The following is a 17163-nucleotide window of genomic DNA, read 5'->3' as shown; positions in this document are numbered from 1 at the left end:
GGAGTAGATGCTTGGCATGGGAAACCAGTTTTGTCAATAAATTTAACGATAATGTTGAACTGTTCAAATAATTAGTGGATAACTCAGAGAGTTTTTTTTCTAGGGAAAGTTTACCGTTTTCACCTCATCCTTGGTACAAAAAGTGTAAAATTGATGAAGCAATGATTTTTTTCTACTGCAGTTTATCCTATAGCCTGCTATACAATGTTGTAAATCTTCAAATTGTGTTTAAAAATGTTCTGCTTTGTAACTTATATAGAGTATAAACTTTTTGTTGCTTATTAAACAGCAAGTAATCCCCTAATTGTTTTTGCTCATTTGCTAGTTGCTAGACCACTGACATTAATGAGCGCTAAATTTATTGCATTTGAAAATTTTCTTGAAAAAAAATTTTTTCCAAAGAATTTGTTAAAAGAATCTTATATAGAGTTTGAGAGGAAGTTGAGGCATTGAAAAAACATGATCTTTAGTTATTTGGATTTTTTGCAAATATAGCACACGCCTACATGCTCTGTCTATTAAAACATAGCAATTCAATTTTTGGAAATTCAAATCGAATGAGTTTTCAAATGATTGTTTGTATATTTGAATTTTTCCGAATTTATCAAAAAATTAGTCTCATGTTTTGAGAAATAAAAGATTTCAATTGGTATCAAGCAAACTGGAGAAGATCAGAAATGAAGTTATCAACGATGGCGTCTGGTCGTTTATTTGTTTTTGTCACTTGCGCAAAATAATAATTTTTTGGAAGTTCAATTTTCTGTTTAATAAAAGTTTTTCTTTTAAACGAGAGAACAAAGCTTGAATTCAATTGTATGACACTGATTGAGCAAACTTGGACAAAATTGTACATTATATGTCAAACAGCGAATTTTTTGCGACATTATGTGTTTCCGACAAAATTTCTGCTCGCTTAAATTTGTCAACTTTGTGTGTGAACATTATGAGCAATAACAAATGTTACCAATTACAAATATTTTAATTTATATACGATTAATTCGAAGTATCAGACTGACTAAAAGAGTAGTCAGTGTAATTTTCATATTTATCGGAGAGCATAAGTTCCCTAAAACAAGTATATAACATAGAGTTTTAACATTTAGAAAGTTGCGTTTGAACGTCTTTTGGTATGGCAAGTTGCAATAACCCTTATGGATAAATAGTCGAACTAAATTTCTATGAGGTTATAATTATTTAATTATTTAGATATTTAAAAATTCTAAAGAAGTAAATTTTCTGGAGATTCGACAAACCGTTTAATTGAAAAATGCTGCCGCATTTTAATATCTGCTCGTAGAAACGAGACAAGTCTTTGAAGTCTCTAGTTTGCTCTAGTTTATCTATTCACACTGTAGTGCACATTTTTTGCTTTGTTATTTTCCATTTGTTTGAAACATTATTAAATTTTCCGAACAAAACTCAGATTAACAGAAGTGAAAATAGCCGACAAGATGTCGGTGATATTTATTTTTATCTGCTCTGTAATTTGTTTCCCTCCTGCATTTCAACGTGAAAGCTATGAGAAAATACCAGACATCGTAATTGAGAGTATCGAAGAGTATGTGAAATCCGAAGATAATCACAAAATTGTCTTCTTTCTACTGAGGGCTATTAGTGAAAATAAAGCAAAGCCGTTCATAGACCACCTGACAAAGGTAGCTTCGTCGCCAGATGACTTCAGAGGGGTTGCAGATGAAATGGTCAGAGATATTAACAAACTGGAAGGCGATCCTCAATATGAGCAATTTATGCAAGACATCTGGAGCAAATTTGTAAACTCGAAGGACACCTCCGATCTGCATTTGAGAGAGTCGAAGACCGAGAGATCCATCAGAAAATCAGGACAAACTGCTGCACACTACAGCAGTGTTTTGTCAGTTATTCAGATGATGCCACAGCAAAACTTTGATGCAATGGTGGGATTAATTGCCAATTTCAAAAAATTTGGGGCCACATCTTTGGCAGAATCACTTGCAAGTGCTAGAGGAACTGGAAAGGTAGAAATTGATTCGGTTTCGTTTTTTTTAAAACTTGATAGAGATTTTGGTATTCGTGAAGAATTTTCCACCTATAGTTTGCAAATATAAGTCGAATATCAGGTTCAATTTGAGTTAATCTGAAAAAGGTGAGAATCTCGAGCCAGAATAAAAGTGATCATATGGAGATGAATTTCCAGTCTTATTTGTTTAACATTATGTTTCAGAAGAACGATCCATAATCCAAAAATTTTTGTTTCCTGCCTTATGTGAAGTAATTTAAACAAGTGTTTGACTTTCACATGTACCAATGTACCAAATTTGATCCACGAGACAGACAGTCAGGAGGCTAAATTCAAGAACTGATAATGATATATATGCATATATATATTATATATATATATATATATATATATATATATATATATATATATATATATATATATAGAGAGAGAGAGAGAGAGAGAAACAACCAATTTTTAGCGAGAGATAAGGGTAGGTAGTTAAGGGGGTTATAGGTTGGGGGGGGGGGGGTAGGGAGTAGGTAGGTGGGGGGATTATGTGGGGGACCAAAATGGTAAAAGAAGGATAAAAAACTAAAAATTACCTTTTCACCTTGAATATTACCAATTAGAATTCCTAATCACTATAATTTACAAACTAAGTTGCTGTTAAAGTAAATTGTTCGAAAAAAGAAGTCAAGGTTATAAAACAGAAATCAATGTTCGAAAACAAAAGTCAAAAGTGCAAGTCATGAACAAATTTGCTTCAACTAAAAACAAACTTGTAGAATACCAATGTTCCTTTTCGAGTTATAAAAGGAACAACAAGACTAATATAAAAGTTAAAAACTTTGTTTGAGAGTAATTAATATAAGGAACTTGATACGGCTTCGGATCATTAGCGGTTAGAATGGTGAGAACTTTGATACAATCAAACCATATGTTCAATGTATGATCATCCGAAGACCAGGAAATCTTACAATCTACAGCAACAAGCAAGAACAACAACATCAACTACAGCCTCCAAAAATAACAAGTCAACACAAACCACAATTTTCCCCTCAACACTTTTAATCAAAATATTCATTTCACAAACAACAAATTTTCTTCAGACTCAGTCAGAGCACAAAAGTTCTTTCAAGATATTCGGTTGAATCCGCAGAACAATTAGCAAGTAAACTGAAGATGGCACAGCTAACAGCCTTTACAAAAATATTGTTGAGACTGAAAAGAAAAAAAGGATATTGTTGACGATTTCCAAGCAAATGGCAACTTAATTAAAAAAAGATCACTGTTATCGATACAAAAAAACAAAGGAACAGAACACAAAACACAGTAAACACTCGTTTTGGGAGAAATTTAAAATTTTCCATCGCAAAAAAATACAACGGTTCGATAATTTCAGATAAAAAAGCAATCGAAGCAACCCGTTCGGACCTATTTGTAAAATCGACTGAACCTCCAATGGCGAAAAATTTTCCCTTATATGAGAACCTAAACGCATTGAAAATTAAAACCAGAGATATGGAAACAAAATCTGGCGACAATCTTTTATTAGAGGAACCAGCTGAGCAAACGAATGAAGTTTTTTATCGGAAATGTTTACTTTGAAATCATGATACCGTGTAATGGTTTTTTCAACAAAATAGTTTTTTTGCCTTATGCAAACTAGTAGCATGACGCAGATGACCTTTTCTGGCCCTTGCGATGATGTTGCTACTTGAAATTGCTAAATAATATCATCTATGCTTATTCGTTTTTGTGTTCATAGTTTTTCCTTTTCTTGAGTCTTGACTTTATTCAACTCTACTAGTCCGGATGTGATGGAATCGAGAACACTTTTTATAAAGTCTTTTTTCGAACAACTTTTATCATTATCGTGACAGCAACATTGCAACAGTGATAGTTATAACTCTACACTACCATCAACCATAGTTGCCGATAGTTTGCGCCTGTTTAGATGACAAAATTAACAATAAAAAATAGTAATGTTGTAGTATATTTTTCTTCCAATTTTATCGAAACTGCTCGGCGCTGAAGTAATGAGAGATGATTTAGAACCAATTATTAATCCGGTATAAAAAAAATAAGAGGTAAGATATGAAAATTAAGAACATTTCAACAGTGCTTCGTATAAAACCCACAGAACCAGGAAATCAATCAAGTTTGGATAGAAAAGAAAAACCCCAAGAAAAATACTCCAACGAAGTTAAAACTAACTTTACTAACTACTAAAAACATTACTTGACTATTGAAGAGCTGCAAATTTAGCATAACATAATCACGGCCAGGCCTCAGCCGAGTGAGTGACTTGATATGAAATACTCACAACTTAAATTGAGTAAAAATATGGAGGTTTATATCCGCGTGGTCTCTTTTCGCGAGGTTTCTCTAATCAGGGGTTTAATATTCCAATCCCACTCGTAGGATAAAGAAATAGCCGTTCAGCTGAGTCTTTTGTTCAGTCGATTTTGGCTGATCGATATATTTGTCGAGATTTGTGGCAACATCGCTAGAAAACCTGTCCAGAGTGGAGTGGCTTTTTACGATGCTGTTTTCCAAATTTTGGCTGGTTCGCATTCGACTAATGATTTGCTTGACCTTTAACGCCAAAAATTTTCATTAAATTTTTCCAGTTCTCTTTTTGTTCTTCATGTTGTATTGTTACACAGTGCCAATACTGAAAGATCTCACCAATATTTTCAAGACATCCAATTGAAATTTAACTTACTTCAAATTTTATAGTTCATGACATCGACTACTTTGAAATTGTTTGGTATATATACATTTTTGTTTTCATTCGAATTTCAAATTTTTTTCTTGAATTGTTCTTCCTGTATTGTTTTGCTACTCAGTCCTAATGTTGATAAACCTTTTCAATTTCTTAAAAAACTTTGTTAGACGTAAAAAGTCTGTCTTTAAAATTTACTCTATGGATTATTTCGAATTTATTCGTCATAAAAAAATTGTTCTTCAATGTTTTATTTATGAACAATCTAGATGTTAATGCCATAAGAATAAAAGAGGCTTCTCAGTGTTTGATATTTGTTGTTAATAGTTTTTGTGAGTGGACACTAAAAGTTTTCTAAGGAAGTTTGATTAAATCTTTCGAAAGCGTCTTTATAAAGAAAAATGAATTTAAACTTTGGTACAATGATAAGATTAGAGGTTGGAAAAAAGAGCCCTTCAATTTCGTTTTGTCAACTTTTATATTATGCTCCTTAACACAAAATTCTGACTGCCTCATACTTGTGCTTATTTTCACTATTTTTAGTTCCAAAACATTTTTTGAGGGTTTATTTGGTTTTCAAAATTTACCATTTCTATTTTTAAAAAATGAGTTTTACTCAAGGTTTTTAAAAATGTTTTGCATATGTTCGTTTAATTACTTTGCTATAATCAGAGTTTTTGTAAATATCAACAATAGGAACGTCATTTTTGACGTAGCTTGTGACTATCTAGCTGCTTTAATAGCTCTGATTGTCTTGCTCCGATATTTGTTTGAATTTGCATTCTCAAATCAGAGTAATTAGTGAGTACAGTGATTTTGTTTAGGTCTAAACTCTTGTAAAAATTCAGTTTGAAATTTTAGATTCAAAAAAGTAATAAATTCAGACCAAGCAAGCTGAAAAAAAACTGAAGTTCTGTCTTGAGAGATTTTACAGTAAAAATTTCTGTTCGAAAATGAGATGTATATATTGTCTTCTGGATCGCATTTTTCCTCGTTTGTTAAAAATAATTATCCACTTGATAAAATTGTCTTTTTTTACAATTTGAGTTTCATTATTAGTGTTCATTTAACGCCTTTCGTTCAATCTGTTTCAGTGTTCAATTTTTTGAAATAAAAAAATGATCTCACTTGCTTTGGCCTTTTTTGTATTCACGTCTGCACTTTTCGAGAGAATATCAGAGTCAAAATGGCAGAATTTGAATTTTTTTAGACAATCAAATGTGATGAGTTTCCCTTATTTACGCCACCAAATGCTGTAGTCTGAAATGGTGAGCGGTCATTTAATGAGACCGTTGTTTTATTCACATTACGTGTTTTCTGTCAATTTTTCTTAATTTTGTTCATTATTTGATCTTATAACAAATAGTTGGAAAATGATGAAAATAGAAGCTCTCTTTAATTGTATAACGAACTACGGTAACATTAGAATTGTACTTAATTCATTATTTATCGTACACTTGACTGTTTTAATTTTCACCGAAATTTGGAGAACTATTTACTCTTGTCTATATTTGGTTTTTCGTTTTGTTTTCCTTTATTATTGTGCTGTTTACAATTTGATTCATTTGTTGTCCGCTGATATGTCAAATTAGTTTTCTGATGAGTTATACTGGAGACTTCTTAGTGCTTCCATTTGACAAACAGATGTTTAAACGATTTTCAAAAAATTATTTTCAGTTTTTGGAACAAATTTTGCCCCTCAATTTTGTGTTATCAACCAGTAAGCTAGTAAGCTTATCTTCCAAAAAGATGTACTGACTGCTTCATCTTAGGTACCTACTTTTGCTTCCGATGTTTCTCGGTTAGCGGGTTGGGAATTCAATGTGAGGTTGTATTTGATTAGCATCAAAACTTTTCAAGGAAATAGTAGCAAAAAAAATCTTCAATTTATTCATTCCGATTTTGCTTACCTATATCCCTGATAACCAATTTTCTAGAATCTTTCAATTACGACCTAATTAATTTGTGACTTAACAAACGATAATTTAGCTGGGGTATCCTCTGTTTGAACTCGGTCTGGTTTCGGATATTTATTTTAGATTTATAAAAGAATGCACAGGTTATTTTTCTGTAATTCTGCGCTTACTTAAAAATCTAAATTGAGAATTTGATATTTTTTAATCTTAATCGGCCACAATTTGTCTCTTAAACAAAATTGCAATTTGAGATATAGTCTCAAAATGATATAGATATTGATTTTTGGATCAACTTCTTGTTTTTGATGAATTAATTGTTCACTGGATAAAATTTGTTTTCTATTTGAGAAATGGCTTTAGAGTTGATTTATTGTCTCTCGCCTCTTTTGCTTAAGTGTTTTTTAGCTGAATAAATTAGTTTGATCTCAGTAGTATGCACGTTTTTTCTTAAATATAGATGTCGCTCCTTTTTAACGAATCTTTGTCGCTCCTTTTATCAAAATTTAATTAGTTTGAATAAGTTTGAAATACTATTTTGGAGGCAATCTTTCTCAGTTTTAATTGGTAGACAATTAAGAGAAAACTGTAGATGAGTGGGGTTGGTACATTACGTGCCATCGAACATCAGAGAGCCCGCTTGTTCACTGCATAAAGTTTACTACATATGCGTTTTCCTTGGGGTTGATCACCCATTTCGATTATTTCTCTAGGTGGGAGCGATTTAAATTCTATGAGGTTGATTGAATTGTTTTCAACTCTCTATGTTCTTTTTCAATTATACACAAACGTGCCGGCAACTTTCTGAAAGTTGAAATCTGGTACTGGCAACAAGTTGGGAGTCCTTTTTTCGGTAGCTCATTTTGTTATATTAGCACACAGGTAACAGCTTTTACAAGATATCTTTTCAGTGACGTTACATAATTGCGTTAATTTTGGTCAGGAAGAGAGATACGAACTATTGGATGATAATTTTCTGCTAAATCTGAGCAGTATTTAAACTTTTAGTGAGCATGATGTTACTGTTTTAGGTGCACGTAGCCCTCATTGCCACGGCTCTCGCTCCAGAAATTATTCATAATTTTCGCCAATGGTGGTACGGAAGAATTGACGCAGCAGAGGTTGGCAAGCGCATGGCAGTACTCGGTGGAACGACCGCTGCTGGGGTGGCAGGAGGATATTTCGGCCAATTTGCAGGGGGTCAAGTTGGCTTTGTTCTCGGGGGTCCAGCAGGAGCTACAATTGGAATGTTTTTGGGTGCACTTGTTGGTAGCGACGTGGCTTCAAGAATTGCCAACAAGTTTGTGAACAAGTTAATGAACGAATTTTTTAGTATGCCTAGAGCATTGGTGGTCAAAAATGCATACAAATTTTTGGGCGTTGGTTATGACGCAAGTGACAATGAAATCAACAAAGCGTATCGACTTTTGGCTAAACTATATCACCCTGACAAGCACATGGATGGGTCTGAAGCACATCTTGAGACGGTGACTGAAAAATGGCTAGAGCTGCAATACAACATGGAAGTAATTCGCATGCATCGTAGCGGAGAAGAAGAATAAACAGAATCTACTTTTACAGGCAAAAACATAATATTACTCACGAATACAATAGAATCATCCAAAAACTTTGTCAGGTTTATCACAACTATTAATTGACGCGCATTCTCTGTACATAGTTTCAATTTTTGGGCCAATGATTCGTAATAATTAGATTTACTTGTTCGAGAAAATTTTTGCTGTTTTATTTAATAGCTGTCAGTTCAATTTGGTTTTTGTCATCGCTGTTCTGAAAATGGTCAACCAAATCGTTAGTCGCCCGCAGACTACTTTAGAAAACAGCATTGATTCACCATTTAAAGCAAAGCATTTTACTTAAAATGCTTCGCCAGGAAGTCACGAGAAATAAACTAAAACAGATGTCAAATGGCCGCAAAAAATGAAAACAAAAAAGCTCGAAAATTGAAAAAATCTTAACCTTAATCCCAATTTGTTTAAAACCCACGATGAGACAAAAATAAGCTTACTTTAGCATCAAGGTAACTAGGATAATTACAAAAAATGGTATCACATAAATAGGCAAAAATTCACAAAAGTTGGGAAAAAATCAAAAAGTGAACAAATTGAAAAACGAAGTAATCGAAAAATTTCTAACTTCGAAAGCTCCTCGAAAAAGACCAATTTTTTCAGAAATTTCAGAGTCCACAATGGGCGGTTTTTCTATTGATGCTACTCACAAATCTCGACAAATATATCGATTGCCCAAAATTGACTGAAAAAACCTAGCTGAGCATACATTTACTCTTCCAAAAATTGGGATAGGAACATTAAAACCTTTATGAAATAAACCCAATGAAAACAATCACTACAGAACTAAACTTCATGTTAGTATATTCGGTTGCGATTGTTTCTTTTCAAGTCTCTACTCGGCTGAAGACCGGTCGTTATTATATTAGGTTAAATTCGCAGCTTTTTTATTAGTTAAGTATTGTCTTGTTTCCTTGGTTATTTACTTCATTGGGATATTTTTCCTGGGGATTATTTCCAATCCAAACAGGGCTGATGTTCTGGTTTTGTTTTATTTTGCCTTTTTTTGTTTTATTTTAACTTTTTGTTTAACGAAATTGAGGCTATTTTGATTGCTATTGAGTTGTTTGAAAGAACCTTTAGAGGTGGTTGAGAATTTCAAAAAACTTTTTCCTTCTCAGTTGGCTTTTTGAGAATCTTCAATTACGTTTAGCGTTTTTTTCGGACCAATACGGGGCTCTTTAGTCTTTCACGATTAGAGTGAGTTCAATTCCAATTTTGAATTTTCGCCACAAAAAATGAGATAATTAAACCATCCTTTCCGCACGGAAGAATCGTTCAGTTGATGAAAAACAATGAAAACTTTAAAAAATAGAATTCACCAATTTTGATCTGAAAAAGCAGCCAATACTTTCCTATTTACAAGCCACTGTAATTTCTGCTGTTATCTAGGATTTTATTGGACTTTGTCATTGTTCTCCCTGAGGTGATCTCTTTCCTCCCTATTGAGATTCGTCGAATCCTTCCGCACTGCCTCTGTTAGTTGCACACTTTCAACAAACCAAAACAATCAATTAAATCCAGGACAACACGAAATTGCCTTCTGTCGTCTAATCAAGCTGATCCTGATCTGAAAGGATCAATTTTTTTTAAAGTTGGCAAGTGCAAAGTAATAATAAGTTGTTACTGTACGCACGCGAAATTTTGATTAGCGAGTAGCAGGACTGCAGGTAAATACCGTGTTTAAATCTGCTCATTTTTATACCGGACTAAATATTTGTTCTAAATCATATCTTAATACTTCAAATCAATGAAATTTTCAAAAAATGAAAGATACATACACTGCAATACAAATACTTTTCTGTAGAGTTTATTTGTTGATTGAATTAGTGGAAACTCAGGAACTATAGTTCAACTATTGAATGTTTGTGTAAAGTTTTAAATATTACTGTTGCTATTTTGCTGTTACGATAATGATAGTAGCTGCTTGGAAAAGTTTTTTAAAAAATGTGATTTTAACAAAACACCAGCTTCTATCACATTAGGAATAGAAGAGTTGAATAAATTCAGGACTCGTAAAAAGAAATAGCCACAAAAACAAATAATCCGAGATCTTCTTAAATAACAGTTCCAAGTAGCAACAAAGGTCATCGGAAATGTTTGCATAACAAAAAAATGTCTGTTTTGATGAAAAAACCATTGCACTGTATTATGATTTCAAAGTGAAACACTTCCATTAAACTGTTATCGTTGTTTCAATTTGTTCATCTGTTGTCTCAATTAAATTTTTTTGTTGCTAGATTTTGTTTTCAAATCTTTTTTTTATTTTTCAAATCGTTTAGATTCTCACATAAAAAAAATTCTTCCGCTATTGGAAGTACAGAAAGTCATAAGATAACCCGAATCCAGTAAACTGGGGTCGCGTGTCATCTAATCGTAATTCTAACAATTAAGGATAAATGACGAAAAGCTACAATATGTTTATTGCAACCGTTGTAAACCAGGACTTTAGAACAGCATGAATAAAAAGAGACATGTGTCTACATAGGCAGAAAAAGCATTTGACAATGAATAAGCAACAAGGTTACAGAACAAAAGAGGTCTTGCAAAAAATGATTGAAACCCACCGTATACTATAGAGTATATAATAGGTGCGTCGGAACATAAAAAAAACTACTTGGTAACGCGATTATTAAGGTACAATACATAAGTGATATGAGTTCCGTGTACCACACAATCGGTTATAGAAATAGTTCCGAACCAGTTGTTGCAATTTTTGCTTTTGTCTGCAACTATCAATCCAATTTTTTTCAGGCAAAGAATTAGAATTTTCACAAAACTAGTGTTCACTGTGTTTTTTTGCTTCTGCGGTTTTCGTCATTGATAACAAAAGTCTGTTTTAGTCGTCATTTGTTAAAAGGCTTTCAAAGTTGCCATATTTTCTTTTCCTTTCAACCTCATTAACTCCTTTTGGAATAAAGGATATTTGCTGGGCCGGTTTCATTTAACTTTTGAACCAAAGCCGCATCAACATCCCGAATACTTTTTTTGACTGCTCCAGGAGCTAGGAGTTCACCCTACAATACATCGTTAAGAGTTGAACGTCAAAAAGATTATCCACAATTTATCAAGTAGCAACTGCGTTTGAGATTGGACTCTGAATTGATTCTCTCACTTTTGAAATTGCAGCCTCATGGTTTTACTGGAGATTGCAAATAGAGTGTCAGAAATTCTGAAAATTAGGGATGAAATTTTTAGGGACGAAAAATTTACAATACAATAATTGCAACCGGTATAATAATTTCAATACGAAAGTTCTAAACCAGGACTTCAGAAGGGAATGGCTTTTTATAGACATATGTCTGCATTGGCAGACAAAAAGCCTTTTGAGAAAGAATAAGCATTTAGGTTACAGAACAAAAGAGATCATGCAAATGATGGTTAGAGATCACCGTACACTATAGAGTATATAACCGGTGCACGGGAACATCAAAGAATCTATTTGGTAACACTATTATCCAGTACAACACGTAATTGATTTGAGTTGCGTGTACCACATTTCACCCACATTGAAGAAAAAATTTCGCAGTTTTTCTGTTAATGGAAGTTTCTTCAAGTAATCGTGAAAATGAAATTAGTGAGTATAACAGCATTTTTAAAGGTACTAAAAATAATTCAACATTGAGACTGAATGTTTTAATTAGTGAAGTCTTTCACACTTAAATCTAAGTTTTGCTTTAAATTTCTTAAATTTGATGACAACGTGAAATATCCGAATCTTGTCAGTAAATTTTAAAGATTTGCGGTATATAATATTGACATGAGTGTGCGACCAAAGTTAATGTTTCCGAATGTTTCCTGCTGCAGAAAAAATCAGTTAATTGCCACTTCCAGCGTGCTACATGGGTTCATTTGTCTGCTGGCTTGATTTTGAGTTAACAGAGGGGTTGCGATGGTCGCGTTAAAATGTCAGATTGGATTTTGTACCAACTCAACTTCTGACTTTTTCGTGGGGGGATGGGTTATATATCTATCTTTCAGATATCTCATTGAAAGGGTCATCCCCTTTTTGTGGTCGTTGTTTGCGTTCTACTGCGTTCATCTTTGCTTTTGAGTTAATTCTTCGATCCGAGAATTAAAAAAAATTTGTTTTGCATTTCCATTCCATTGTTGATATTGCTCCTCATTGGCGATTTGGGGTGGATTTCTGTCGCCTGATTAGCCAGAGCAGTGTTCAGAGATCCTGTTGGACCGGTGTAATTTGACCGTGAGCTGCCCTTTTGATTGAGAATGGGATTTAATCATGATGCCTCTTTTGTCTCCTTATTCTTGGGACTCTGCTTGTTGTACATCAGACCTCTTCTTCTCACTTGTTCCCTCGACAGCGCATTGCTCTCTACGTTTCAGCAACCTATCTCTGTTGGTGCGTTCTCGGAGGCGTACTTAGGTAGGGGAGAAAACCGGTCTTTGTTTTTGCGAACTCCGCCCTATGGCAATTCTTGGAGCGAAAAGGGGAAAAACCAGGCAACAAATGGTTCGGCGAACCGGGGAGGGCGAACCGGTTGTTGCAGTGTTTGTTTTTGTCTGCAATCATGGATCCTGTGACATTTTCTCAGGCAAAACTTTAGATTTGTCACGAAACGAGTGTTCACTATATTCTTCTTTTGCTTCTGTGGTTTTTTGGTATTGAAAACACAAGTCTGTTTTAGTTGTCATTTGTTAAGGGATTTTTAAAGTTACCAACTTTTCTGTTCTTTTCAGCCTCATTAACTGTCTTTGGAATAAAGGTTGTTCACTGGGCTGATTTTTTTTAGTTGCTAGTGGTTCTTCACATTGCACTGATTATCTTGAAAAGGATTTTGCTCTGGCTATTGTTATTTTTGAAAGATTATTTTGGGTGGAGTAGAAAATTGTGGTTTGTTTTGAAGATTGAGTGCTGTAGGTTTTTTGATGCTCTCTTGGTTTTTGCTGTAGATTCTAATTTTTTGGGATTTTGGATGTCCAATCATTCATCTTATGGGTTTAGAGTTTCAAAACTCACCCTATTGATATCTCAATTGATCCAAAGCCGCATCAATCTCCCGAACACTTTTTTTGGCTGGTCCAGGAGCAATGGATTGAACCAGCATTACATCGTCAAGAGTTGAAAGTCAAATGTTTGTCCACAACTAAATTGATTCTCTCTTTTTTGAGATTGTTGTCTCGTGTTTTTACTGGAGGTCTTAAATAAGATGTGAAAAATTCTTACAATTAGGGACGAAAGACGAAAATTTACAATATAAAAATTGCAACCAGTATAATAATTTCAATATAATATTTCTCAACCAGGATTTTAGGAGAGAAATAGCTATATGTCTACATTGGCAGACAAAAGGACTTTTGGGAAAGAAAAAGCACCCAGATTACAGAATAGTTGAGGTCATGCAAATAATGGTTAATGATCACCATACACTATGGAGTATAAAACCGTTGCACGGAAACGTCAAAGAAGCTATTTGGTAGTGCTAATATCTGGTACGACACGCAAATGATCTGAGTTGAGCATACCACATTTCCCCCTCGATGGAGAAAAAATTTTGCAGTGTTTCTGATTGGAAAATTATTCAAGTAAGCATGACTATGAAATGAGTGAGTTTAACAGCATTTTTCAATGTGATGAAAATAATTTAACATTGAGACTGAATGTTATAGTGAGTAAAATTCGTTACAGTTAATTCTAATTGTGTAATATAGACATTTGTGTGAGACCAGAATTAGTGTTTCCGATTGATTTCTGCTCTAGGAAATATCAGTACAATGTCCTTTCCAACGTGCTACATGGGCTCATTTGTCTGCCGGCTTGATTTTGAGCTAGTAGCGGGGATGTGATGGTCTTGTTAAAATGTCAGATTAAGTTTTATACCGACTCAAATACTGACGTTTTTGTTTGGGGGGATTGGCGAATATATCTTCCAGATATCTCATTGAAAGGGCCATCTCCCTTTTGTTTTCATTTTTTGCGTTTTACTGCATTCCTTTTTGCCTTTGAATTAATGCTTGGCTCCGAGACTCCAAAAATTTTTTGTTTTCGCATTTCTATTCCTTTGTTGATATTGCTCCTGATTGGCAATTTGGGGTGGATTTCTGTCGCCTGATTAGCCAGTGCAGTGTTCACAGATCCTGTTGGACTGGTGTGATTTGACCGTGCGCTGCCCTTTTGATCGAGAGTAGGATTTCATCATGATGTCTCTTTGGTCTCCTTACTTTTGCGACTCTGATTTGAAGGGCTTTTTGTTCACCAGACTTCTTCTTTTCACGTTTTCCCTTGACAGCGCATTGCTCCCTACGTTTTAGCAACCTATCTGCGTTGGTGCGCTCTCGGAGGCGTACATAGCTAGGGGAATAGACCGGTCTTCCTTTGTGCGAAGTGTGCCTTATGGCAATTCTTGAAGCGAACAAGGGATAAACCAGGCAACGAACGGTTCGGCGCACCGGGGAGGCCAAACCAGTTGTTGCAGTTTTTGCTTTTAACTGCAATTATCTATCGTTTGAAATTTTTTCGGGCAAAACTTTAGATTTGTCCCAAAACGAGTTTTCACTGTGTTCTTTTGCTTCTGTGGTTATTGATATTGACAGCACAAGTCTGTTTTAGTCGTCATTTGTTAAGAGATTTTCAACGTTGCCAATTTTTCTTTTCTTTTCGGCCTCATTAACTGTTTTTGGAAAAAATTTTGTTCGCTGGGCCGTTTTCATCTTACTCGCCAGTAGTTCTGCAAAATGCTCTGAATATCTTGAAAGAAATTTAGCTCTGGCTGAGCCTGAGGAAAAGTTGTTGTATGTGATAGAATAGTTTTTGTAGAGTAAAAATTGTGGTTTTCCTTGACGTTTGTGTGTTGTAGGTTTTTTTGATACTGTATTGGTTTTTGCTATAGATTCCAAGATTTTTATGACTTTGGCTGTCTAATCATTGGTCTTATGGGTTTGGAGTAACAAAACTCTCCCCATTGTTTTCTCATTTGAACTAAAGTCTCTTCAACTTTCTTAATACTTTCTTAACCGCTACAGGAGCTAGGGATTCACCCAACAATACATCGTCATGAGTTGATCGTCAAAAATTTTATCCACAATTGATCACGTAGCAACTGTGTTTGAGATTTGATTCTGTATTGATTCTTTTATTTTTGAAATTGCAGTCTCAAAGTTTTACTGTAGTTCTTACATAGGGAGTCAAAAATTCTTACAGTTACAGACAGAACACAAAAATTTACAATATAATAATTGCAATCAGTATAATAATTTCAATAAAAAAAATCTAAACCAGGAATTTAGAAGAGAATGGCTTTTTATAGACATATGTCTGCATTGGCAGACAAAGTGCATTTTGAGAAAGAATAAGCATCCAGGTTACAGAACAAAAGAGATCACACAAATAATGGTTAAAGATCACCGTACACTATAGAGTTTATAATCGTTGCTCAGGAACATCAAAGATTCTATTTGGTAACTCTATTATCCAGTACGACACGTAAATGATTTGCGTGTACCTTTTTCACCCTTAAGGGAGAAAAAAATTGCAGTTTTTTGTACATGAGAAATTTTTCAAGTTAGCATGACAATGAATTCAGTGAGCTTAACAGCATTATGAAATGTTCTAAAACTAATTCAATATTGAGATTGAATGAGTTGATGGGTGTAGTTTTTTTACAGTTGATTCTAAGTTTTGCTCTAAGTTTGATGACATCGTGTAGTATCCGAAACTTGTCAACCACTTTTAAAATTTTGCAGTATGTAATATTGACGTGCGTGAGCGACCAAAATTAATGTTTCCGAACGTTTCCTACTGCAAGAAGAATCAGTAAAATGTCACTTCTAGCGTGCTACATGAGTTCATTTGTCTGCTGTCTTGATTTTGAGTTAACAGCTGGGATGCGATGGTCGCGATAAAACGTAAGATTACATTTTGTACTGACTCGACTACTGACTTTTTCGAAGAGGGGGTATATATCAATCTGCTAGATATCTAATTGAAAAGGCCATCATTTTTGGTCGTTGTTGTTTAGATTTTACTGAATTTTTCGTTGCCTTTAAGTTAATTCTTGCAACTTAGAAACCAAAGAGTTTTTTGTTTTCCTATTCTCCTTCCGCTGGCGCTAGTGCTCCTGATTGGCGATTTCGGTTGGATTTCTGTCGCCCGATCGGCCAGTATTCAGAGATTCTGGTAGACCAGTGAAATCTGACAGTGCGCTACTCTTTTGATTGAGATTGGAATTTCATCACGACGTTTCTTTGGTCTCCTTGTTCTCGGGACTCTAATTGAAAAGCTCGTTGTACATCAGGCTTCTTTTTCTCTCTTGTTCCCTCGACAGCGCATTGCTTTCTATGTTTTAGCATTATAACTCTGTTGATGGAAGCAACAGTTTGCATCAACAGAGTTACAAACAACAACAAACCTAGCTCTGTTTCCGGAAACATACATGGCTAGGGGAGTAAACCGCTCTGCTTTTGTGCGAATTTTGCCGTACAACATATCCTGACGCGAACCGGGAATAAAGCAAGCTCGAGATTATTCGATTTTAATTCTCTTGATTTGATTACTGTCCAGGGGGCTAACTGCTTGAAGAGTACGTCTAAGAGTTTTCGGCTCGCTTTTTTAGTCCACTTTTCTGGCTATTACAATAAAAACTGATTGCTCAGTTAGGGGGAACGGGTTGCTCTGTTTCTTTAGGTATAGATATTGTCTACAAAGTTCTGAATTTTTGCTATACCCGATAGTTGCCTCATTAATCAGTGTCACCTTCCTGCACACTTTTTAACAATATTTTCTTTTAAGGTGTCTAAAATTGGGAATGACGATATGTTTTTAATTGGTGTATTTGAAGGTCGCCCATAATGAGCATTAAAGGGCGATGGTTTAATACTTTTTTGAGTACGGAATCGTAATTGGCAGATTATTTCTATAATTGCTTTTGGAAAGTTAGTATTAGATTTGTTGATAATGTTTTGACGTTTATTGCAGTCTTGTCTGCGTTTGGTTGT

At 34.4% G+C, this 17163-nt stretch overlaps 1 protein-coding gene across 1 annotated transcript; it reads left to right on the top strand.

The window, feature by feature from the left end:
• Nucleotides 1-1361: 1361 nt before the first annotated feature.
• LOC142350762 (uncharacterized) lies at nt 1362-8279 on the top strand. Its single transcript, XM_075402716.1, has 2 exons — nt 1362-1997; nt 7654-8279. Exons 1-2 carry the CDS (start codon nt 1452-1454, stop codon nt 8182-8184), a joined length of 1077 nt encoding a protein of 358 aa, XP_075258831.1. The 5' UTR covers nt 1362-1451; the 3' UTR covers nt 8185-8279.
• The last annotated feature ends 8884 nt before the right edge of the window (nt 8280-17163 follow it).

This window comes from Convolutriloba macropyga, chromosome 12 (genome assembly GCF_964194025.1).
Source record: "Convolutriloba macropyga chromosome 12, txConMacr16.3, whole genome shotgun sequence".
In the NCBI taxonomy this organism is placed as follows: Eukaryota; Metazoa; Xenacoelomorpha; order Acoela; family Convolutidae; genus Convolutriloba; species Convolutriloba macropyga.
This window is presented reverse-complemented; position numbering and strand designations above follow the sequence as displayed.

Bases quoted from the DNA above. Each gene is read 5' to 3' on its own strand.
- LOC142350762 (XM_075402716.1), top strand. From the start codon at position 1,452: ATGTCGGTGATATTTATTTTTATCTGCTCTGTAATTTGTTTCCCTCCT. The intron at 1,998-7,653 runs GTAGAAATTGAT...TTACTGTTTTAG, and splicing joins GTGCTAGAGGAACTGGAAAG to GTGCACGTAGCCCTCATTGC.